This window comes from Tamandua tetradactyla, chromosome 1 (genome assembly GCF_023851605.1).
Source record: "Tamandua tetradactyla isolate mTamTet1 chromosome 1, mTamTet1.pri, whole genome shotgun sequence".
In the NCBI taxonomy this organism is placed as follows: Eukaryota; Metazoa; Chordata; class Mammalia; order Pilosa; family Myrmecophagidae; genus Tamandua; species Tamandua tetradactyla.
In genome coordinates this window covers 32,539,523-32,559,395 of record NC_135327.1, presented here as the reverse complement: position 1 = coordinate 32,559,395, position 19,873 = coordinate 32,539,523, and the positions used below count along the sequence as shown (strand labels likewise).

The 19,873-nt window shown below is 42.0% G+C and overlaps 1 protein-coding gene and 2 long non-coding RNA genes across 5 annotated transcripts in view; 2 read left to right on the top strand and 1 right to left on the bottom strand.

The window, feature by feature from the left end:
* The first annotated feature begins 1,363 nt into the window (after window positions 1–1,363).
* Window positions 1,364–8,274, top strand: LOC143644588 (uncharacterized). The gene is made up of 3 exons (XR_013156771.1): window positions 1,364–1,550; window positions 5,527–5,669; window positions 7,356–8,274. It is a non-coding gene; the product is annotated as an uncharacterized LOC143644588 (long non-coding RNA).
* Window positions 4,293–14,069, bottom strand: LOC143644576 (uncharacterized). Its single transcript, XR_013156757.1, has 4 exons — window positions 13,605–14,069; window positions 6,405–6,441; window positions 5,890–5,991; window positions 4,293–4,816 (listed from the first exon to the last, which is right to left on the bottom strand). It is a non-coding gene; the product is annotated as an uncharacterized LOC143644576 (long non-coding RNA).
* The window catches only part of TSHZ2 (teashirt zinc finger homeobox 2), a 458,954-nt gene continuing 451,978 nt past the window's right edge, over window positions 12,898–19,873 (top strand). For 2 of the 3 annotated variants that reach the window (XM_077113745.1, XM_077113738.1), the window contains exon 1: window positions 12,899–13,878. In XM_077113745.1, the coding sequence (XP_076969860.1) occupies window positions 13,839–13,878 (40 nt within the window). In that variant the 5' untranslated portion in view covers window positions 12,899–13,838. Of the gene's footprint in view, window positions 13,879–19,873 lie in introns of all 3 variants that reach the window. The other variant, XM_077113753.1, reaches the window with a different exon arrangement.

Genomic DNA, 19,873 nt, shown 5'->3' with positions numbered 1-19,873 from the left:
TGAGTATCTCTAGTGCTCGAGTGGAAATGATTTAAGGACTTGATTCTTCTTTCGAAAATGTCTCTGAAATCCTCCCCTTCTAGACAGTCACAGTCTTATGTTCCATGAAGAATATCATGGAACAGAATATTAAATGCAAACAAGAAGCTATCCAAAATATTTTTCCCTATGAATTCAACATCAGTATGAAAGTTTGATGTTAGGAAATTTGAAGTAGTACAGACTTATTTAATATTTTTTCAGACAGACTTGAGTTTGAAAACACACTCTGGTTGTTACTCCTTGTGTAATGTTGAGTAAGCTATCTAAACCAGTGGGTCTCAAAGTGTAGTCTCCAGATCAGCAGCAGCAGCGTCACCTGAAAACTTACAGAAGTGAATATTTGGGGGCCCCATTACAAACCTACCAAATGAGAAACTTTACAGATGGGACCCAGCAGTCTGAATTTTAACAAGCCCTCCAGTTGATTCTCCAGATGATTTTGGTGCACATTCAAATTTGAGAACCCCTGGCTTAAACACTCCAAGTTGAGTTCCCCATACATGAAATAGGAGTAATAATACTTTGCTCCATAATGTTCTGTGAGGATTAGATGCAATAGATTTGCATGGAAAGCATTTAGCACAGAGTCTGGCACTTAGTAAGTACTCAGCAAATGTCAGATACCAGATACAATTAATGTTGCTATTTTCACTGGATTTCTTTTCTGGGTAGCCAATGAATTCGTCTATGACTTGATGTGTCTACCTGTAAAATAGTAAAGAGGAAAGATATTTTAACATTTATCATCATTACACTAGCTAATTTATTGAGTCTTAACCCTGTACCAGGCACAGGGCTAATTGTTTCACAAACATTGTATTCGATCTTCATTTATAAAAGCTAAGAGAATAGTGCCATCATTGTCCACCTTTTACAGATGAGAAAACAGGTTTGGACAGGTAAGTAACCTGCCCAGGTTCACACAGGTAGTGAGAGGAGAAGCCAGGAACAGAATTCCAGGAGCCCAGATTCATATTATCACACTGCCACTCAAAAGTGGTTCACAGAAGGAAATGTGGCTGTGTGTGTTTTCATACCCACAGTGCTATTTGTTTTGAGACTCTATGAAATTAGATATTCACTTAAACACATGCGTCAACATCATGGCCATTGATTAATTACAGAAGCCAGCTCTCAAGCAAGTTTTTGCTTGAAATAGGCTGAACTATTTTGCTGCCGTGTTTTTTTCTAAAGAGGTCAGGGGCAAGGTGGTGCCTGTTGCTGTGCTGTGGGAATCCTCCATGACCCTTAATTTCTGCCGCGTCACACTAATTGTGTGGCAAGAATGGGGACTGTTTGTGGATGACAGGGTGAAGGACAACCCAGCCCCTGTAACCTTCTGGGTCTCATTTTGGGACCCTGATAACCTGGATTCAAAGGGTACCCTGCAAGTGCCCATTAGATAAAAGAGTCAGCACGAAAAAGCAAATGCCACCTTTACTTATGGAAGGGAAAACTTCAGGTGAAGATTAGAAGGAGGCAAAGGGAAAGGGTGACCTGTAGTTACAGTAAGTATGTGTTAGCAGTTGCGCTTATTCATATGGGTTTTGGCCCTCGATGAATGCCAAATTTATACCATTTTTCAATTTTTTCAGAAAAAAAATTTGTCACATAAAATACCAATGACATTCTATAAAACAATTTTTAAAATGGGTTAAGTTAAATGCATATCAAAGGAATTTCAGAACAAGCTGCTGAATTTGTAAAGTCAATATATTTAAATCCCCATCAAAATGATATCCCAGGGTAAAATACACGTTTATTCAGTGCAAAGAGCTCAATTTTTCCTGGTGAAGTTTTCAGGGACCACGTGAGCCAGGAACAGAACCCTGTAGGTTTTCTTACTTGAACGAAGACGATCACTTTGTCTTTCATCTGAGAATTTCAGCCTAAATCTTAGAAGCTGGTCCTCAGATATTACAAGATGTTCAGTTTAACGTAAAACTTCCTTGTGACCCTAAAATGACAACAGTCTCAACAATAGCATCACTAAGCAAACACTGGTTTGGGCTTCTGCCTTTTTTTTTTACCCTCAAAAACCCCCTCGTCTTAGCTCCACCCCAGCTCTCTCTTGAAAGGCCTTCTGTTCTGTCAGCCATAATGACATCTGCTGGCGGAGACAGGAAGTCGTAAATCTGTAGGCTCCCTCTCAACCAAACCTTGTTAATGCTGCCATTTGTCAAGGGGGCTGGGGTGCCGTCTCTGGAGGGTGGATGCGGGGAGTCCGTTTTCTCCCATACCCTTTCCCAAGAGAGCAACCATTTTAAAAGCAGCCAGTTTTTCATCTAGCATTTGCGGACCTGAAAGTCAGGCAGATGCAAACCCCATCGCCAATGAGCAGCTCTTGGAAAGAAGCCATGGTTCCAGGCAACAATAGACTCGACTTGGTGTTTCTCGAGGCTGAAGCAAGGCAGTTCTACTAAGCTCTGCCCTTCCTTGTTTTAAATCGGCACCACACTGCCGCTGGGAGAACAGAAGGCTCCCTTCTTCCAGGCTCCCTCAACCTCAGAGCGCATCGAAGGGTAAAACTTGCTAGAGGAGTGTTGCAGGAGAATATTTAAACTCACAGATTTACTTTTGTTCAAACTAAGTGAGAATGGTGTTCGAGTTTTATTTCCCCAGAGTTCATGGTGTCCTAGGCCTTTAGCCAAGACTAGTACCTAGGACAAGATATTTTCAGGGCTCTTGCTATTCCAAGGGTTATCCAAGGACCTGTAGCATCAGCCTCACCTGGGGAGTTTGCTAGAAGTGGCGATTCTCAGACCCCACGCCAGATGTCCTGAATCAGATGAATCCCATACACATGAAAGTTTGTGAGGCTGTTCTCTATATCAGGGTTTCTCAACCTCAGTTCAATCAGTATCTTGGTCCAGATACATCTCTGTTGCAGGGGGTGGGGGTGGAGGGGCTGTCCTGTGCATCTGTACATTTTAGGACATTTAGCAGCACCTCTGTCCTCTACCCATTAGATGCCACCAATGGCCCCTCTCCAGTTGTCACAGCCAAAAATGTCCCCAGACATTGCCAAGCATCCTTTGGGGAACAAAATCACCCCTGTTAAGGACCTAGCAACTCAAAGTATGATCTGTGGGCCAACAGCATTGGTGCCACCTAGGCACTTATTAGAAAATTCAGATTCTCCAAACTCACCCCAAACCTACTCCATCAGGAACTCTAAAAATGGGGCCCAGCAATCAGCTTTAATTCTTTGGGACAAAATATGCACACTAAAATCTAAGGACCTCGGTTCTAGCCATTTGGGGCCTCAGAGTGTGAACAGGGAAAGGCAATGCAGTAACTAAGATTTTGTGATATAAAAATCACTGTAACTGTAGCATTCCCGAGAGGAAATAATGTCTTGACATTAAGGGTAGACAAGCTGGAACTCGATTGAGAGGATTTGAACCCAGGCTTCCCCATTTACCGTCTCCTGAACCTTGGGTAAGTTATCTAACCCCTTTGTGCCTCAGTTTCCTCATCTGTAAAAAGCCCTTGCCTCATAGAGTCATTTTAAAGATCAATTAGTTCAATTGATTTTAAAGTGATTTTAAAGATCAATTGATTTTAAAGTTCAATTGATTTTCAATCAATTTTAAAGTGCTTAGAACAGTGCTTGGCACCAAGTAAGTTCTCCATAAATATTAGCTGCTGTTAGTATCATTGTTGTCATCTGCATGTCGCTCCCTAGATTTTAATGTTCTCTAGAAGCTGGGCTGTATTCTCAGCATCCAGTCTAATGGCTGGCATGGAGGAAATGCTTTGTTAGTGGTCAAAGCGGATGAGCCTGTGGAGAGCGAAGAGGGAGCTGACAGGAGCTCTCCACTACTAGTGACTTGAATTTGCTGTACGTTACCTTCCCTCCATGAGAATCTCAACTTCTCTGAATGGCTTCTGCAAGTTGGTGTTTGCAAGTATAAAAGTCTGAGCTGAAGTAGGTTTATCCTTCAATATTGAGTTTATTAGACCTTGTATATAACTGCAACATTCTGTAAATAATGGACAATCAATAGATTCTTATAAAATAGTGAAAAAGCTAAAAATGTGAGTGCTTTCTATGTGTCAGGTGTTGTGTTAAGCACGTCGCATTTTCTCATAATCCTCTCTACACCCCTATGATGTCGGTGATATGATGGTCCCCATTTCACATATGGGAAACTGAGGTTCAGAGAGGTCAAATAACTCACCCAATGTCATAGCTTAGTAGGTAGATAAACTGTTTTTTTAAAGGTAGGTCTCTCCGGTTCCACATCTACATTTATTTTCTTCCTTCTTGCCACATGGTTTGCACACAGGAATGATATGTCCTCGGTTTTCTGGGACAATCCTAATTTCTCTTTTATTTGTTTAAAGGCTCTGAAAATATGAGAGCTATGATAATAAGAACTCAGTCCCACACACATGTTGGAGATACAGGGGAGGAGAATAGAGTCCCCTGGTCCCAAGTGAACACATTTGTGGGAAGGGAGGAGCCTGAAAGAAGTAGAAACAGCAAAAAAGACTTAAGCAAGTGCTAAATAGATTATTCTAAGCAACAGGATTAAAAGAGAGAGAGAGAAACTAAGAGAGGCAGGGAGCTAAGCTTTTGAGTGCTGGTGTATTTAATAGATATTTATTGAAGGTGTATTCTGTGTCTGGCTCTAAGCTAAGAATAATGTAGTTGACGAGACAGTTTTGCTCCTTGCATTCGTGAAGCTCAAAGTCTTGGATATCTGAACTAGTAGATGCTGCTGGTTTCCTGCCCATTTCTTCACACAGCAACAGCCTGACCATTCGTCTGTGGGGAGAAGCAAGGAGCAATCAAAGACTGGCAAGAGTTGATGGAAAATATCCCAGCTCTCTCCCACTTGTAGAGGGCTATCTCAGAAGGGCAGGGTCCACCCTGGCTCTCAGAGTTCCACAGCAGGATTAAGCTCTAATAGTCCACAGTGATAACCTGCTTAAAAGCATACTTAAGCTGCCTTCCCTTTCTTTATTCATTTTCCTTCTTTACTGGAACTTTCTAAGATCACCTCCCTAATAAACTATTTGTGCTTGAATCTTTATTTTGGGGTCTGCTTCTTGGGAACTGAAAGCAAGACACAAACCCTCTAGAAAGAGTGTTTCCAAACTCTGGGACTATTCGGTCTTTTTATGCTTGACTAGCAATGGTTAAGGAGAAAAGACAAGCCATATTATTGGGCAAAAACAGCATTCAGGACAAGTCACTTTGACATAATCCTAGCAAGCAGGGGTAGAATCTCATGAAATTTTAAGGGCAATAGGACACTTATTGCCTAATCATAATAGATAAGACATGCTCCGGATAAGACAGAAAGGTGTTCTCAGAGCAAATTATATCATTCTCTATTTGCTTCTGAAAGTTGAGGGACACCTTTGGACACACAGTTCTAATGAGTCCAGAAAGTAGAGCTTGATGCACAGTTGAGGTGGCATAAAATATACCAGAGCCCAGATCTTAAAGGCTGTTCTTTACATGGTTTGCAGGCTGTTTCAGTCCTTACATCCACTTAATGTCTTCCTGTGGTTAATGAAGTTGAGCAATGGATTACTGGGCCAGCGACTTGGTGTGGATTCTTCTGCAGCAGCAAAACGCTATCACCGACTCTAAGTAGCTAACTCCAAGGAAGGTATGTGATATATGTTAAATCTAACAGCTTCCATATTCCCAAGCTACCCACTCAGCAGTTGTCCCACTTAAAATATATATGATGGCTAATTGCTGTTGCAAAATACACCTAGCCAAGTCAAATTAGTTTTAGAAAAGAGAGCCCAATAACTTTTGGAGGATTTATTCTTAGAAGCGAGTTCGCCAAGCCCCAAATGCCCCCAAACTTTAATGATACCAACCTTAGCTGTTCTCTGAGCGCAAATTTCCACTAAATAGTATAAGGCATATTGTCTGCTCTGTTGGTTGAACAGATCCACTCTAATGGACTAGGTGTTTCCAGGCTGGAAAGAAATGAATTGGCATTTATCCACAGCTGAAAGAATAAAATCCAGACTTGATATTATGACCAAGGAGGCTTTCCATGATCTAGCCCCTACCCACCTCTCCTGCATCCTTTCTGATCTTTCTCTGCTTGCCCCCGGTGGCCTTATCTTTTCTGTTCTTATAGCACAAAGGTCCCTTCTGGCTTTAGCCTGTCTCCGAGCTGCCTGCTTCCCACCCTTCAGAGAAAATCTGAGTGTAAGTGAAAGGTCTTCCCTGACCCCAAACCTCTACCCCTTTACTCTCTATCCCAGTACCCTGGCTCATTCTCTTCATATCACTCCCCACTGTCTGGGATTTCCCCTTGTCTGACTCTCCCCACTAGCCTGATGCTGTACCAGTTGTCATGAGAGGATAGAACATCATCAGAGACCTGAGTGTACTGTCTTGAAGTTTCCACAAGATGGTTCCTGGAAAGAAGGATATTCTGAATGAGTTAAAGGACATATGATGAAGGCAATGAATTATATCCTCAAGGGTAAAATGTAGGTACACTGGCTCCCAAGCTTGGCCACACATTGGAATCACCCAGGAAGCATTAATACTGATGGCTGGATTCCAGCCCCAGAAACCCTGATACAATTGGTCTGGGGTAAAATCTAGGCATTGGTACTTTCAAAATCACCCCAGTTGATTATAATACACAGGAAAATTTGGGTTTGAGAATACTACTTCTAGTTGAAGTAGTATGTACATACGCAGAAGGGCACAATCGTAAGTGTTTCACTGAATTAATTTCCACAGACTGGACACACTGGTATAACCAGCACCAAGGTAAAGAACGAAACCAGTGTCCAAAAAACCCTCATGCCTACTCTCAGGGGTAACCACGACCCTGACACCCAACCATAGTTCAATTCTGCCTGCTCTGAGACTCATACACTTGGAAACACCCCCTACTTCCCCTTTGTTTTGAGCAGATATGGATTAGAGAAGTTTGAGTTGCATAGGATCCACCAGGGAAGGCTTCCTGGAAGAGGCAGTATTTAGATGAGTATCTAAAGGCAGTGATAAACAAAAGGGAGGAAAGGAGAGAAGGGCAGAAAGTTGACAAGAGGAGGAGAGCATGAATATAGGCCAAAATGCTATATCCCCATATCTAATGAAATCCCTGTGGTGAGTCTAAGACTTTTAAAGTATATCCTTCCTTGCAAATATGCTCACTTTGGTATCTAATCATTCCACAATTTTTTACTGACACCAATTCTGTGCCAGTTATTGTGCTGTACTTGGGGATATAAAGGTGATTAGAACAGAGTCCCTGCCCTTATAGTGCTTATATTTTAATTGTGGGAGACATAATAAACTGTATCTATTTATCTAGATACTGGAAGATTGTTATAACTGCCAGAACAGATGAGAAAGAGTGAGTGGGACAGGAGGTGTCATCCTCTTTGGATACGGCAGGCAAAGTAAGATTTTCTTAGGAGGTGCCATTTTGAGTTTCGACTGAAGAGGAGAAACGGATCCAGAAGGAAACATGATGAAGTGAAGACCACGCGCAAAGCCTTAAGACCCGTATGGGGAGTCTTACGGGAATGACGACATTCTCCCCACGCTCAAGAAGCTCACAGGCTTCCCCCGGGCCAAGTTATTAGGGCACTGCCTGGTACAAGGGTAGGCACTTGGCAGGGATTTGTTTTGATTACATTGGAGTCTAGTGACAAGATATAAAAACTAATAATACAACAACAAACACAATACACTATATGCTCTGCTGGGGTGACTCACGGAATGAGGAGGCTCCACATGCCCTTTTGAATGAACCCAAGAATAGATGCCCCAGTTGCTCTTCCATGCAATAAATTCTACTCACTTGATTTACTTGGAATAAAATCTTCCCATGCCTGGCATCTTATTAGAATCACCTGGAAATTTTTAAAGTTTCAGATTTTCTGACCACACTATGGGATCTAATTTAGTAAGTCTGGGGTGGGGCCTGGATGTCTTTACCTTAAAAAAAAAAAAATAAAAATCCCAGGATGATTCTGATGTTGAGCCAGTCTGGGAACAACTGTTCTAGAAGATATGGTGGAGTCAGTCCCATCAGTGCACACCCCTACACATCCCAAAATTTGGATGTCGGATCCTGGGATGCTAAGTTCCCTGGAGATCTACTTTAGACCAAACATAGCATTTTATTCCAAGCCACCATCTCTTAGAGAAGGTTTCTGAAAGTGGCAGAGCCTGTGGTTTAGCAAAAGATTTTGCAAATTTTAGTCATGTCTATACCAACTCCCTTTCATCCCATTATAGCATTATTTATTCTTTTTTTCTTTAATGAATTTACTTTTAAAACTCAACTAAATGCATTTAAACTTCAGATTGCTACCATAAAGAAACAACAGTATCATTTGTTAAAAATAAAAGGCAACCCTAAAGTAATTTAATGAAAACAAAGCATTTCTTAAAAGTCTTGTTAGATACTCTTTTTTATTATTATTATTAATTAACGGAAAAAAGAAAAAAAAGAAATTAACCCAACATTTAGAAATCATACCATTCTACATATGCAATCAGTAATTCTTAACATCATCACATAGATGCATGATCATCGTTTCTTAGTACATTTGCATCAGTTTAGAAGAACTAGCAACACAACAGAAAAAGATATAGAATGTTAATATAGAGAAAAAAATAAAAGTAATAATAATAGTAAAAACAAAAAAAAAACAAAAAAACAACCAGACAGACAAAAACAAACAAAAAACAAAAAAACAACAACAACAACAAAAAAAACCTATAGCTCAGATGCAGCTTCATTCAGTGTTTTAACATGATTACTTTACAATTAGGTATTATTGTGCTGTCCATTTTTGAGGTTTTGTATCTAGTCCTGCTGCACAGTCTGTATCCCTTCAGCTCCAATTACCCATTATGTTAGATACTCTTGTTCCTCACAAGCTTTTGAGCCTGAGCTCTTTGAAAGATAGGGGTGAGCAAGCATTAGGCCTTGAAGACACACTAGTATCAAACTGAGACTTTCAGATTAAAAGAGAACTGAAATAGCCATATATGTCTTACTATGATTCAGTGCTATTTAATGTCACATTGCACCATGGAAAAACATTTGGGTACATTTGTACTCTGCATCCAACTGGTGGAGCCAAAATGTTCTTTGTTAATAACCAAGCTAAATAGTCTAGGATAGCAGCAGTGAAAAAAAAATAGTACAAATTAAAGAAATAACTTTCCAGAAGTGTGGGTTCTAGAATGTGTCAGTAGCCAACTAAAAGGTAGATACTGTGAAAGTTCTTTAAGTCACTTTCTAACTAGCTATTAAGAAGGATTGATTTTTTTTTTTTTTTTTTTTAAAGGAAAGACAGAGAGAAGGAAGGAAGGAAGGAAGAAAGGGAAACATTTTTAAACATTTTCTTGTTTTATTGTATTCTGTTTCTCCGTTTTTGTTACATGGGCTGGGGCCGGGAATCGAACCGAGGTCCTCCGGCATAGCAGGCAAGCACTTTGCCCGCTGAGCCACCACGGCCCGCCCAAGAAGGATTGATTTTAAGAGAGTGGATTTTAAGTTCAGAGAAGAGTGCTGGAGAGAGGCTGGGAATAATTCAGTAGCCCAAAGTCAACTACTCCTGCCTATTTCTCTCCTGATTCCCTCCAAGGCTAGAGCCAGCTCCCAAATTCCTTCTTTCCTAAGTCTCAGTCTTTTATATATCAGTGTCACCAAAGCTGTTTGAAGGCAGGGATCCTCCTTATATTTATAGCATCTCCAGTGCAGGGGACAAAGTTTGGTATGGCCAGCGAACTCAGTGGCTATTCATTGAATGATTAACCGGATGTAATGCAAACTCCAACTGGACACACGCGGGGCATCTAAAATAGGGCATGATCATGGTAAATTTACCATAGTCTCAGTTCTCTTTCTGTACCTCCTGATCCTATAACTGTGGTTCTTTGACAGCAGGACTATGTTTACTCAATAGGATGTGGTCCTTGTACTGCTCTTGGTCAAAGTGTGTTAGGTAATTAGAATTAATACTCTTTTTTTAGCATTGCCAACAATGAAGTAGAACTTTCTCTGCCTTGGTTGCCTAAGGACTTGGCTTAGATTGGGTGGGGTTGATCACGGGTGGAGGCTGCTTGGGTGATTTAGGGCAAAGTAACAACTTGCACTGTACATGTGAGAAAGAGAAATGAGCATTTGCCTCCCATGCTGGGATATTAAAAATGATTAAACAGATTTTTCAAACAGTGACAGTAACATGTTTGGCTGACAAGTAGGATGGAGAAAGGTGAGTTTCCTACAGCCCAAAAAAACTGTTGAAAAAATATTGGTGAAACTAGTCACACCTGGAAATTCCCACCAGGAAGAACAAAGGTGGCAGGTGAGTGGGTTGTAGGTGGGAGGAGTCCCAGAGCCCACTGCTCAGCACCCAATTGTGTTGGATGCATGGGGGAGGGGTAGTAAAGGGTGGGGGAACATGGATGGTTCACCAGAAGTTTCTTATTTAGAAGGTCCAGGGTAGTGGTTCTCAAACAGAGACTCCCCAGGGGACATGTGGGAGCCACTTTTGGTTGTCAAAAATGGTTGGGGAATGGGTTCTGGCATCTGGTGGGTAGAGGCCAGCATTGCTGCTAAACAGCCTACAATGCACAGGACCACTCCCTGCAACAAGGAGTTATCTGCCTCAAATGTTAATAGTGCTGAGGTTAGGAAATTTGTTCTAGGGTAAGGCCCAGGAATGTGCATCTTAACATCAGACACAGATGATTTTAATGCAGGAAGCGGGAGTTCTTACCTGGAGTGACTTAGTCACATCTCTTTTTATTATAAGGGCATCACTAATAGAGTTTCCTTTTTGCCCAACTTCTCCACATTTACGACTCAGCTTTGACTTGACTCTCTTCTGGAAGCCTTCTTTGTCTGGTAACCATACTCCCTTCCTGGAGTCCAGTTTAATTGAACCTCCTGGTCATACCTCCTGTCCCAGTGTTCTAGTTTGCTAGCTGCTGGAATGGAATATACCAGAAACGAAACAGCTTTTAAAAAGGGGAATTTTATAATAAGATGCTAGTTTACAGTTCTAAGGCCAAGAAAATGTCCCAATTATAACAAGTCTATAGAAATCTCTAATCCAAGGCATCCAGAAAAAGATACCTTGGTTCAAGAAGGCCGATGATGTTCAGCGTTTCTCTCTCAGCTGGAACGGCACATGGCAAACATGGTGGCGTCTACTGGCTTTCTCTCCAGGCCTCTTGTTTTAGGAAGCTCCCCCGGGGGCATTTTCTTTCTTCCTCTCCAAAAGTTGCTGGCTAGTGGACTCTCTGCTTCGTGGTTCTGCAGTGTTCTGAAGCTTTCTCCAAAATACTTCTTCTTTTATAGGATTCCAGTAAACTAATCAAGACCCACGTAGAATGGGTGGAGACACAGCTCCATCTAATCAAGCTTAATACCCATAATTGATTGAGTCTCATCTCCCTGGAGATAACCTAATCAAGTTTCCAAACTATAATACTGAGTAGGGATTAGAAGAAACTGTTGCTCCCACAAAATTGATTAGGATTAAAACATGGTTTTTCTAGGGTACACAGTCCTTTCTAACCTGCATACCCAGGATGCATGGTTTGTCTATTTAATTGGTGCCTACCCCCACCCCCCATTGGAAGGAGGGCTCCCTCAGTGTGGGATCTGGGTTCCTCCTGTTCACAGCATGTCCCCAGCACCTCGAAAGGTTCCTACCACAGCTGGGACTCAATAACCAAAAGTTGGCTTGATTCTTCCTCAGCTCAAATAGCATGTACTGTGTTGAATTTAGAGGTGTCCTTTCTTCTAGCCACTATCCCAACACCCTGTTCTAACATCTTCAGGGATCTTGTCACTCTACCATTATTTTATTCATTATTTGCTTACTTTCTATCCATTCAACAAATATTTTATGAGGTATCTCCTATGTACCTTGCCCTTTGATAACATTGGGGATATATTAGTGAGCCAGAGGCAAAATCCCTCCCCCTCAGTGGAGCTCATATTTTAGATAGGAACTTAGATAATAAGCAAATAGAAAATGTGTGATGTTGATAAGCTCAGTGGAAAAAGGAAAGCAAGAGGTGAGATGTGGAGTGAGGCTTGTGGAGGAATTTTAAGGTAGACCTCTGGGAGAAGGCAGCATTTGAGCAAAGATTGGCTACCTGGGAGACTGGTCTCTTCCAGCAGCAGAATTTAAATGCCAGGGAGCCTAGGCTCTTCACTGTTTCTGCCTCTTCTGTCTCCAGAATAGGTACATAGTAGGTGCTCAATAGATAAGCTTTGAATGGCATGGAAGGAAGAATATGTGATTAAATGATCAAGGTGGAGGATAAAAGATTTTTTTTATTATCGTATGCACATCCACTGGTTAGCAAGAAGGTGGGAAAGAGGGGCTTTAAATTTAAGTATGTGGGAGGGAACATGTTTTGTGGTCAGGTGAGCCCAGACTAAGAAAGTAGAGGAAGAGAAAAGAGGTCATCCCTGGATAAAGTCCCCAGCACCCCCTTACACACATTTTCCAAGCCCAAGCAAACCTAAGTTCTCACCCTCCTAATACTGTTAATGGTCCCTGCTGGTCAGCTAGCCTGGCCCTCTGCATCAATCTTTCCAGCTTCAGAGTTTAGCCTATACCCTGCCCCCTTTCCTCCCACCTCTCTTCCCTTCTCTTGCCCTTCCCCTGCCCAGCCCTCCTCCCCCAAGGGATGTCCCCGCGCCCAGTGGGCACGCCCTCGTTCCAGGGAGGGGAGGGTCGGGGGCCGGGCACGCCCGGGTCCCCGCCTCCAGCCTTCTCCCCGGCGGGACGCTGTCCCTTTAATAGACTCCCGCTGCCTGGCGCTCTGCGGCTGGGGAGTAAATTTCTCCCTGTCATCAGGTCGCGGGGAGAGGAGGAGGAGGAGGAGTTTGTTAATGTTCAGTTTGTTCAGCGGGATCGATGTTTGCTGGCATCGCCTCGCCCTGTCTTGTGTGTGTGTGAGAGTGTGTGTGTGTGTTTGTGTGTGTGTGCATATGTGGGGGGGTGAGTGTCTGTGTGAGAGGAAGCGAGAGTGCGTGTATGAGTGTGTGCGCGCGTGTGAGGCTGTGTGTGTGTGTGTGTGTGTGTGAGAGAGAGAGAGAGAGAGTGAGTGAATTCCAGATTTTCTGTCTTTCCCAAACCCGCGCCTGTCCTCTCGCATATCACTCACAGACGGGGATGTGACAGCAGACACCAACCTACAGTGATCTCTCTTCCCCCCTGCACGAATCCGCCATAGAGATCGGCAAGGAGGAGGAGGAGGAAGAGGAGAAGGAGGAGGTAGTGGTGGAGGAGGAGGAGGAGGAGGGAAAGAGAAGGAAGAAGAAGAAAAAGAAGAAACCCACTACCTTCCCAGGATTGCCTTTTTTTTTTTCCCTTATCTTTACGCGCGCGTGTGCGTGTGGCGCGTGTGCGCCCCTCGTCCCTTCCATCTGAACCCGGTCTTGGATGTTTAATAAAGAAATCAAGTGTCTCAACAGTCACCAAAAAAAAAAAAAAAAAAAATTACAAAAAACAAAAACAAAAAGAGAGAGAGGAAAAAAAATCCAAAACAAACAAACAAACAAGGCAGAACCAACCTCTACTTCAAACCAGCCGGCACGAGCCACCCGTATCTGCTACCCAGAGAGGGGGGTCTCCGGCCCGTGGTGGAGGAGTTGCTGGGGGGATCGTCAGGGGGACAGAGGCCGAGTGACGCCCTAGGAGCCACCGGGCAAGAGGCGGAGGAGACCCAGAGAGGCGAGAGAGACAGCGGGCCCCGCGCGCTGCTCGGGGCTGGGGCGCCAGAAGTGGGACTGGAGTGAAGTAGAGCGATGCCAAGGAGGAAACAGCAGGCACCCAAGCGGGCGGCAGGTAAGAGAAACGGCTCCGCTTCGGGGCGGCCCAGCCGGGGCTGCCCTGCGCGCAGAGCTCCTCGCCCGCGCTACTTACCCCTGGAGCTCCCAGGACGCCATCCCCCTCCCCTAAGCTTTGGGGGCAATCTGTCCCGGATGCCCCTCTCTGCCCCATTCTCTCTCGCCTTCTCTGATCTCCCAAATCCTCCCTTTTCCAGGTGGGGGGAAGCTATCCCACCAAGCCTTTCTTCCTTAAACTTTTTTTTTCCCTCCACCCTCTACCCCACCCCTAACTTTGTCACAGTCTGTTCTTTGCCTCGAGGGCCAAAGTTGGATTGAGGATTTGGGGTGCGGAGTGGGGAGACAGCCCATCCACCCCCGCATCCCTCTGCGTGGTCAGTGCCAGTAGCTTTGGGCCACCAGGAATAGCTTCTCCTCTCACCCGGGTTTGGGGCACTGAAGTGTGAGGCTTGCCAAGCCCCAGGCTAGAGACTAGCTTTGGGGTGAGCAATAGTTTAGCTTTGAACGCCTAGGGGGGAAGACACTCCAGGAAACAGAAGAACCTTTGAATATGTTTTCTAAAAGGACCCACCTTTGGAAGTCTAATCAACACTCTCCCTTCTCTTAAACAAGGAAAACAAAATTCTCAGAGAATTTAAACAGCTCTGGGTTTTCTTTGCGGGAGAGAGTTGCAAACTTTGTAAATTGGTTCCTATGGTGGATAGGTGAGATAGAAACCTCACCTATCCACCCCCACTCCATCCCAAAGATAGGAACAGGCTAATGGATCAGTACAAAAGACCTTCTAAGGGACTGTTTTGTCCTTTTGGGTTTCTTAATTGCGTTTTTAATAGTATGCTCGGGTTTTGTTTCTCGGAAGTATAATATGAAAGTTCATTTTTCTCCTGCCAGACCCACCCACTGAAAAATCAGCTTTCCACTTGATTGCTAGTTTTGATTTGACATTTGATTGATCACCTGTCATCTTGCTGCCTTTGATCTATTCATTCTTGATATATATCAATAAATCACTCACCATGGTAACTCAGAGTGCCAGTGATGCAAGCCTTGCCCTCTAGATTCAGAGCCAGACATGCACAATTATTATCTTGTTTGGCTTTTAATGTGGGCGTTTTTATTTCTTTGTGTCCTTTAGTTGAATCAGGGCTTTAGTGAAAAGCTTAAGTTTTGTGTGTGTGTGTGTGTGTGTGTTTCCATCTTCTCTCTGTCTTTCTTTACCCTCTTGCATCTGCTCTTCTGCAGACCCACCACAATATTTCATTCTGTTGCAACTTGAGCAAAACATAGGGAGAAGTTCGGGAGAAGTCTTTAATATACTTTGCAAAGTCACCCTTAGAACAAATCCAAAGTTAGTTTAAAATCTGGGGAAAGTGGGCAATTGTATGAGAACGTGCTCGACCACCAAGTCCGCCCTCCACAGTGGCCGGCTCCAGCCCTGAATGGCAGCAAATGTGCTTTGAAATATCCGCAGATTAGCTTCCCTTTTGAGCACAGAACCGTGTGTTTCGAGTTGCATGTGGAAATATCATTTATAAAGCTTTGATTCGTGTGTGTTCTTATTGTTTCCTAAGAGCAGAATAATTAAATATTCTTAGTGTCATGTAGATTTGGAACTTGCCTAGTCTGTGAGGTTTTCTTTTTCAACTCCGGCTACCCCATGGAAAACAATTTCTCCCTCCTACCTCTGTCCTTTTCTGCATTTAAATCTCTAATTTTTAAAAACTTGGATTGCTTTGCAATCTGACAGCATTGGGGTGTGCAGTGGCCTCCCAACTCAGGGAGAGTAAGCTTGCTCTGTCTAGTTCTGGCAGCAGAAGTTTAAACTTAGCTTGATTATTAGAGATAACGTCCTTATTGTTGTCCCAAAAGAGAACACTGGGCTAAGGTCCAGCAAGTAGTGATACTGCCATGAAAATTACTTTTTCTCCCCTTGTTGTTCCGGTAAGGGCTATCAACAATGAGGCAGTAATTTAAATTACCAGAATAACTGGACATGTCTCCTTTAGTAAGCTCATTACAAAAAGTGCATTGCTCAGATTGCACTACTTTGATTATAATTATCTGATCAATGAGGATCCAGGTGTACATAACATAATTAGACCCTTTTCATTAAGGTGTTAAGGTGATATCTATTCGTGCTGGTTAATCTGCCAGTAGTGTAGATGTGTTAGAAACTTGCAAAGGTAGTTTCAGTTTTCTGGCCTATTGTACTCCTAGTGTTTTTACACATTTATTTTCATAGCTCTTGTTCTTCATGGGAAAAAGTGAAACCCTTGTCAAGCTAAAAGGGAATAATTCACTTCATTATACACTCAGACCCCTCTTAGGGTATTTATTTGCTCACATATTACTAAAGCAGATGTTTTTTTTTTTTTCATGCAATCTTTCTTCCATTCATCTGAAGTCACCAATGCCCTGCTGTTTTAGCTGAGCTGGTTATTCACAAGTAAAGTTAGCCACTTTGGGGATTCTTTAGCCAGTTAACATCAGGCAAGAAAACAAAAAACACGAAACACAGTAGGTTCTAAGATTGTGGACATACTAACTTTTATTGCTGCTTAACATTAAACACAATGCACAACTGTAAGCAATTACTCTTATGCACTGATGTTGAAAGCTTGATTTCTAGCTTGATTAATGAATAATGTAAGATAGAAAAAGCCTGTGAGTGAATCAGAGAGGAGGCTCTCCTGGAGTGCTGTCTTTCCCAAGAACTGTTCATAGCAATATGATCCCTTTGCATTATTAGTTTTAAGGTCCATGTTTCAAGGAATCACTTCTAGAACTTTCTAATTAAGCAGGTATTCAAACAGAATAAATGGAATGATATTATAAGTAATGGACAATTTTAGTCTTTATTTGTTATATTCCTACCCCCTTAGGGGGAGAGGATGTGAAGTAGGCAATTCTCTTTAAGGAAACAGCGAAGTCAGAACATTTCCCTCTGAAATGTCATTCTTTCTGGCTTTTTTTAAACTATGCTATTCCACCATGTTATTACTCAGGGTAAGGAAAAAAGTTTAGAAAGCATCCTATAGTACCGCAGGGGTTTGTGTGTACGTGAGCGTGTGCTTGTTTCCTGGGATGTATATTTCACTTACCAATAAAATACATCCACTTTTACCTGAAAATATTCCAAGATTCCATATCAGCATCTTTCCCCCTATTCATTTTAGGGAGGGTAGAGAGGATAGCAGGAAGGTAAAGTAAAAGAGAACAGTTGTTTGTATTTTGTAGGATGCAGAGGAGTTAAAAATATAAAATTTTGGACTCCTACTTCAAATCTTTCATTTTTCTATAATCTCCCTCAGTATGCACACTTGTATAATGCGTATTTTAGTTCATCCTGAATTGTTTTTGTGTTAATGCCAGCTAATAGCAACAGAATGCAATATCTTTTGTGATCATATCCATGTGAATATCTCATATATATAGTTATATGATTCTGCCCCTGCCCACCTAAAGCGATTGGATGTTTGCTTCTTCCTGATGACTCTCAGAAGCTATTTGATAATCCAGATCTGAGGAAAGTCTTGTAGGAAAGAACAGCTCCCTCGATTTATTTTGCTTATTTAATATGGAGATGAATAATGCAGATTTTGTTTTCATGAATGTCCTAGTGTGGCAGTAAACATTAGACTATTAGCAATCATTACTTAAAAGTTGCAATTTGCACCTTAATAGCACAGGTTATTTACATGGGTAACATATTCAGCAGGGACAATTCTGAATACTGCAGTAGAGTGGAGATGACCTGAGAGATGTCATTTTCCACCTCGTGACAGCACTGACTCTGGATTAAAGAACAAGTTCTCAAAAATCACAACTAGCAGGGCAGGGAGGGACAGGGAGTTCGGGGTGAAGTTTACCTTTAATTTTCTGGCAGATGGGATAGGATTCAAAAGGGAGAGAGTGTTGGGACCCTGGCACTCTCACTTTGTTTAAACATTCTGCAGAAAGATAAGTTGTCGTCTTTGAACATCTAAAAACCTCCTGCTATAGATATCTTCACTTATCCAAATGGTATGGCTTTAACAAAAGAACGAAAAAAATAAAAAGCAAAAAATAAAACACTTACCTGCATCCACATGAGCACATGCAACATACAAACCAAAAAGGTTCAGCAACATGACCTGTTCTCGTCATTTTTTTTTTTTTTTTTTATTTAAGGCAAAACCCTGAAGAAGGAAGGGCAGCTATTTGAAATCCCTTCATCCACGCTGTGTTTTGGATTGAAATTGATTGCTTAAGTGGTCCTTTCCCTATTCCCTTCCTGATTTCCCTCCACCTCTCACCTCACCCTTAAAGACCCAGATTGAATGGGACATTTCAAAAGCCCATTTGTTTTAGGCATTTATTGATTTCATTTTTAATCTGCCATATCAGGACACAATACATTAACCCTAATCAGCAGATTGCAAGTGACAGGGAGTTCTAGTGGAAGCTAGGTAAGAGGGTGACGGGTGGGGAGTGGAGGAGACTCTGGAAACTTCTCCACAAATGAAAATCTTCTCTGGGGCTCCGGGGCTTGGGAGTTGGAGGCTACTTTTGGGAAGGAGAGAACATTCCTCCTTCCTGATTACTGTATATTTAATTTTTCATGACTTTACATTATTTTTTCTCCCAGTTGCCTCAATTCTAATGATTCTTTTGCGGCCTTTTGGAAAAAACTTCACACCCAACAAATACCTCCAAGGCATCTTTAGCAGATCTGTCCCTGGAGACATCTTGCCTTTTGTCACATTCTCCAACGGAGGCTTATGCTTTCATTTTATTCCAGCTGACTTCTCGCTCATTTGATAGAATACTCCCAACCACAACCATATGATACCTGGGTTGATCTATTTCTCGTCTCAATGGCTTGGGAATTGTCCTCTCATTTGAGCAGGTTTTAAAGGGGGGAGATCCTGGTATTATTTAAGTCCACTGAAACCATGCATTTCTACCCATCACTAGAGCCGAGTTTAGGAAAATCAGCCAAGAAGAAATCCTAGGCCCACGACACGTTTGTGCTGGATCTGTAGTTAGCTGACGTGAGTTAAATGTCCAGAATCAAGCTTCCTTTCCATCGGTGTATTTGTATTATCAATTTTATTTAGGAATGTCACGGTCTGGGAAGTCTCAGCCACTATTTCAAAGGCAATGCCTGCCTCCACCCACCTCTGAAAAACGCAGAATTGCTTAACAAATTCTCTATTAAGACCAGGCATAAACAGAGTATCATTTTCGTTTGATGCAAAGTTAGAGAGTGTCTTGCATCGCTTCCCTGAAGCAGTGCTTTTTCATTACATATTTAATTACAATCAAATTGAGTGACTTTTATAAAAAAAAAAAAAAGCACCGTGATATTAAAAGAAGCCTAGCACACAAATAATTTTATTGCTTTGCAAGTTGAGAATGCTGTTATATTTTCATGTCTTTGGGAGAAATTTATTTTAATTTTTTATGTTGTGATGAATACAGAATATCTTGTGCTGTGCTGTCTAATCAGAAGAGCTCATCCTTCTACCTTCACAGAGTATGCTCATCTTAGATGAGATTTTTATATGCATTTTTCCCCAGTAATTTGTAACAATTTGTAGTTGTTTAATTTTTTTTTAAGTTGTGTAAGTTTCACTGAAAGTTAGAAATTCTCACATTTCTTAGAGTGGCCTTTGGCAAGAAGCTCTTCGATTACGAATGAGCTTAGTCATTCTAACCACATAAGAAATACCCTCATCCAGAGCACTTGATTACCTGGGTTTTGAAGTAAGAAAAAGCAACATATATTTACTGGCCTCTAACATATAAAACAATGTTTTAATTGGATTGATAATTTATTTTTTGTTTTGTTTTCCTACGACTGCCCCTACGGTCACTTTTCTCAGAAACTTTTTTCCTGCAAAAGGGATAGCACTTAGAATAGTTTTGAAGGTTCACGGATCTTTAAGAAATGGTAGTAGAAAATTAGAGACAATGAAAGCCCAAATTCCGCTGCTGGACTTTCCACAAAC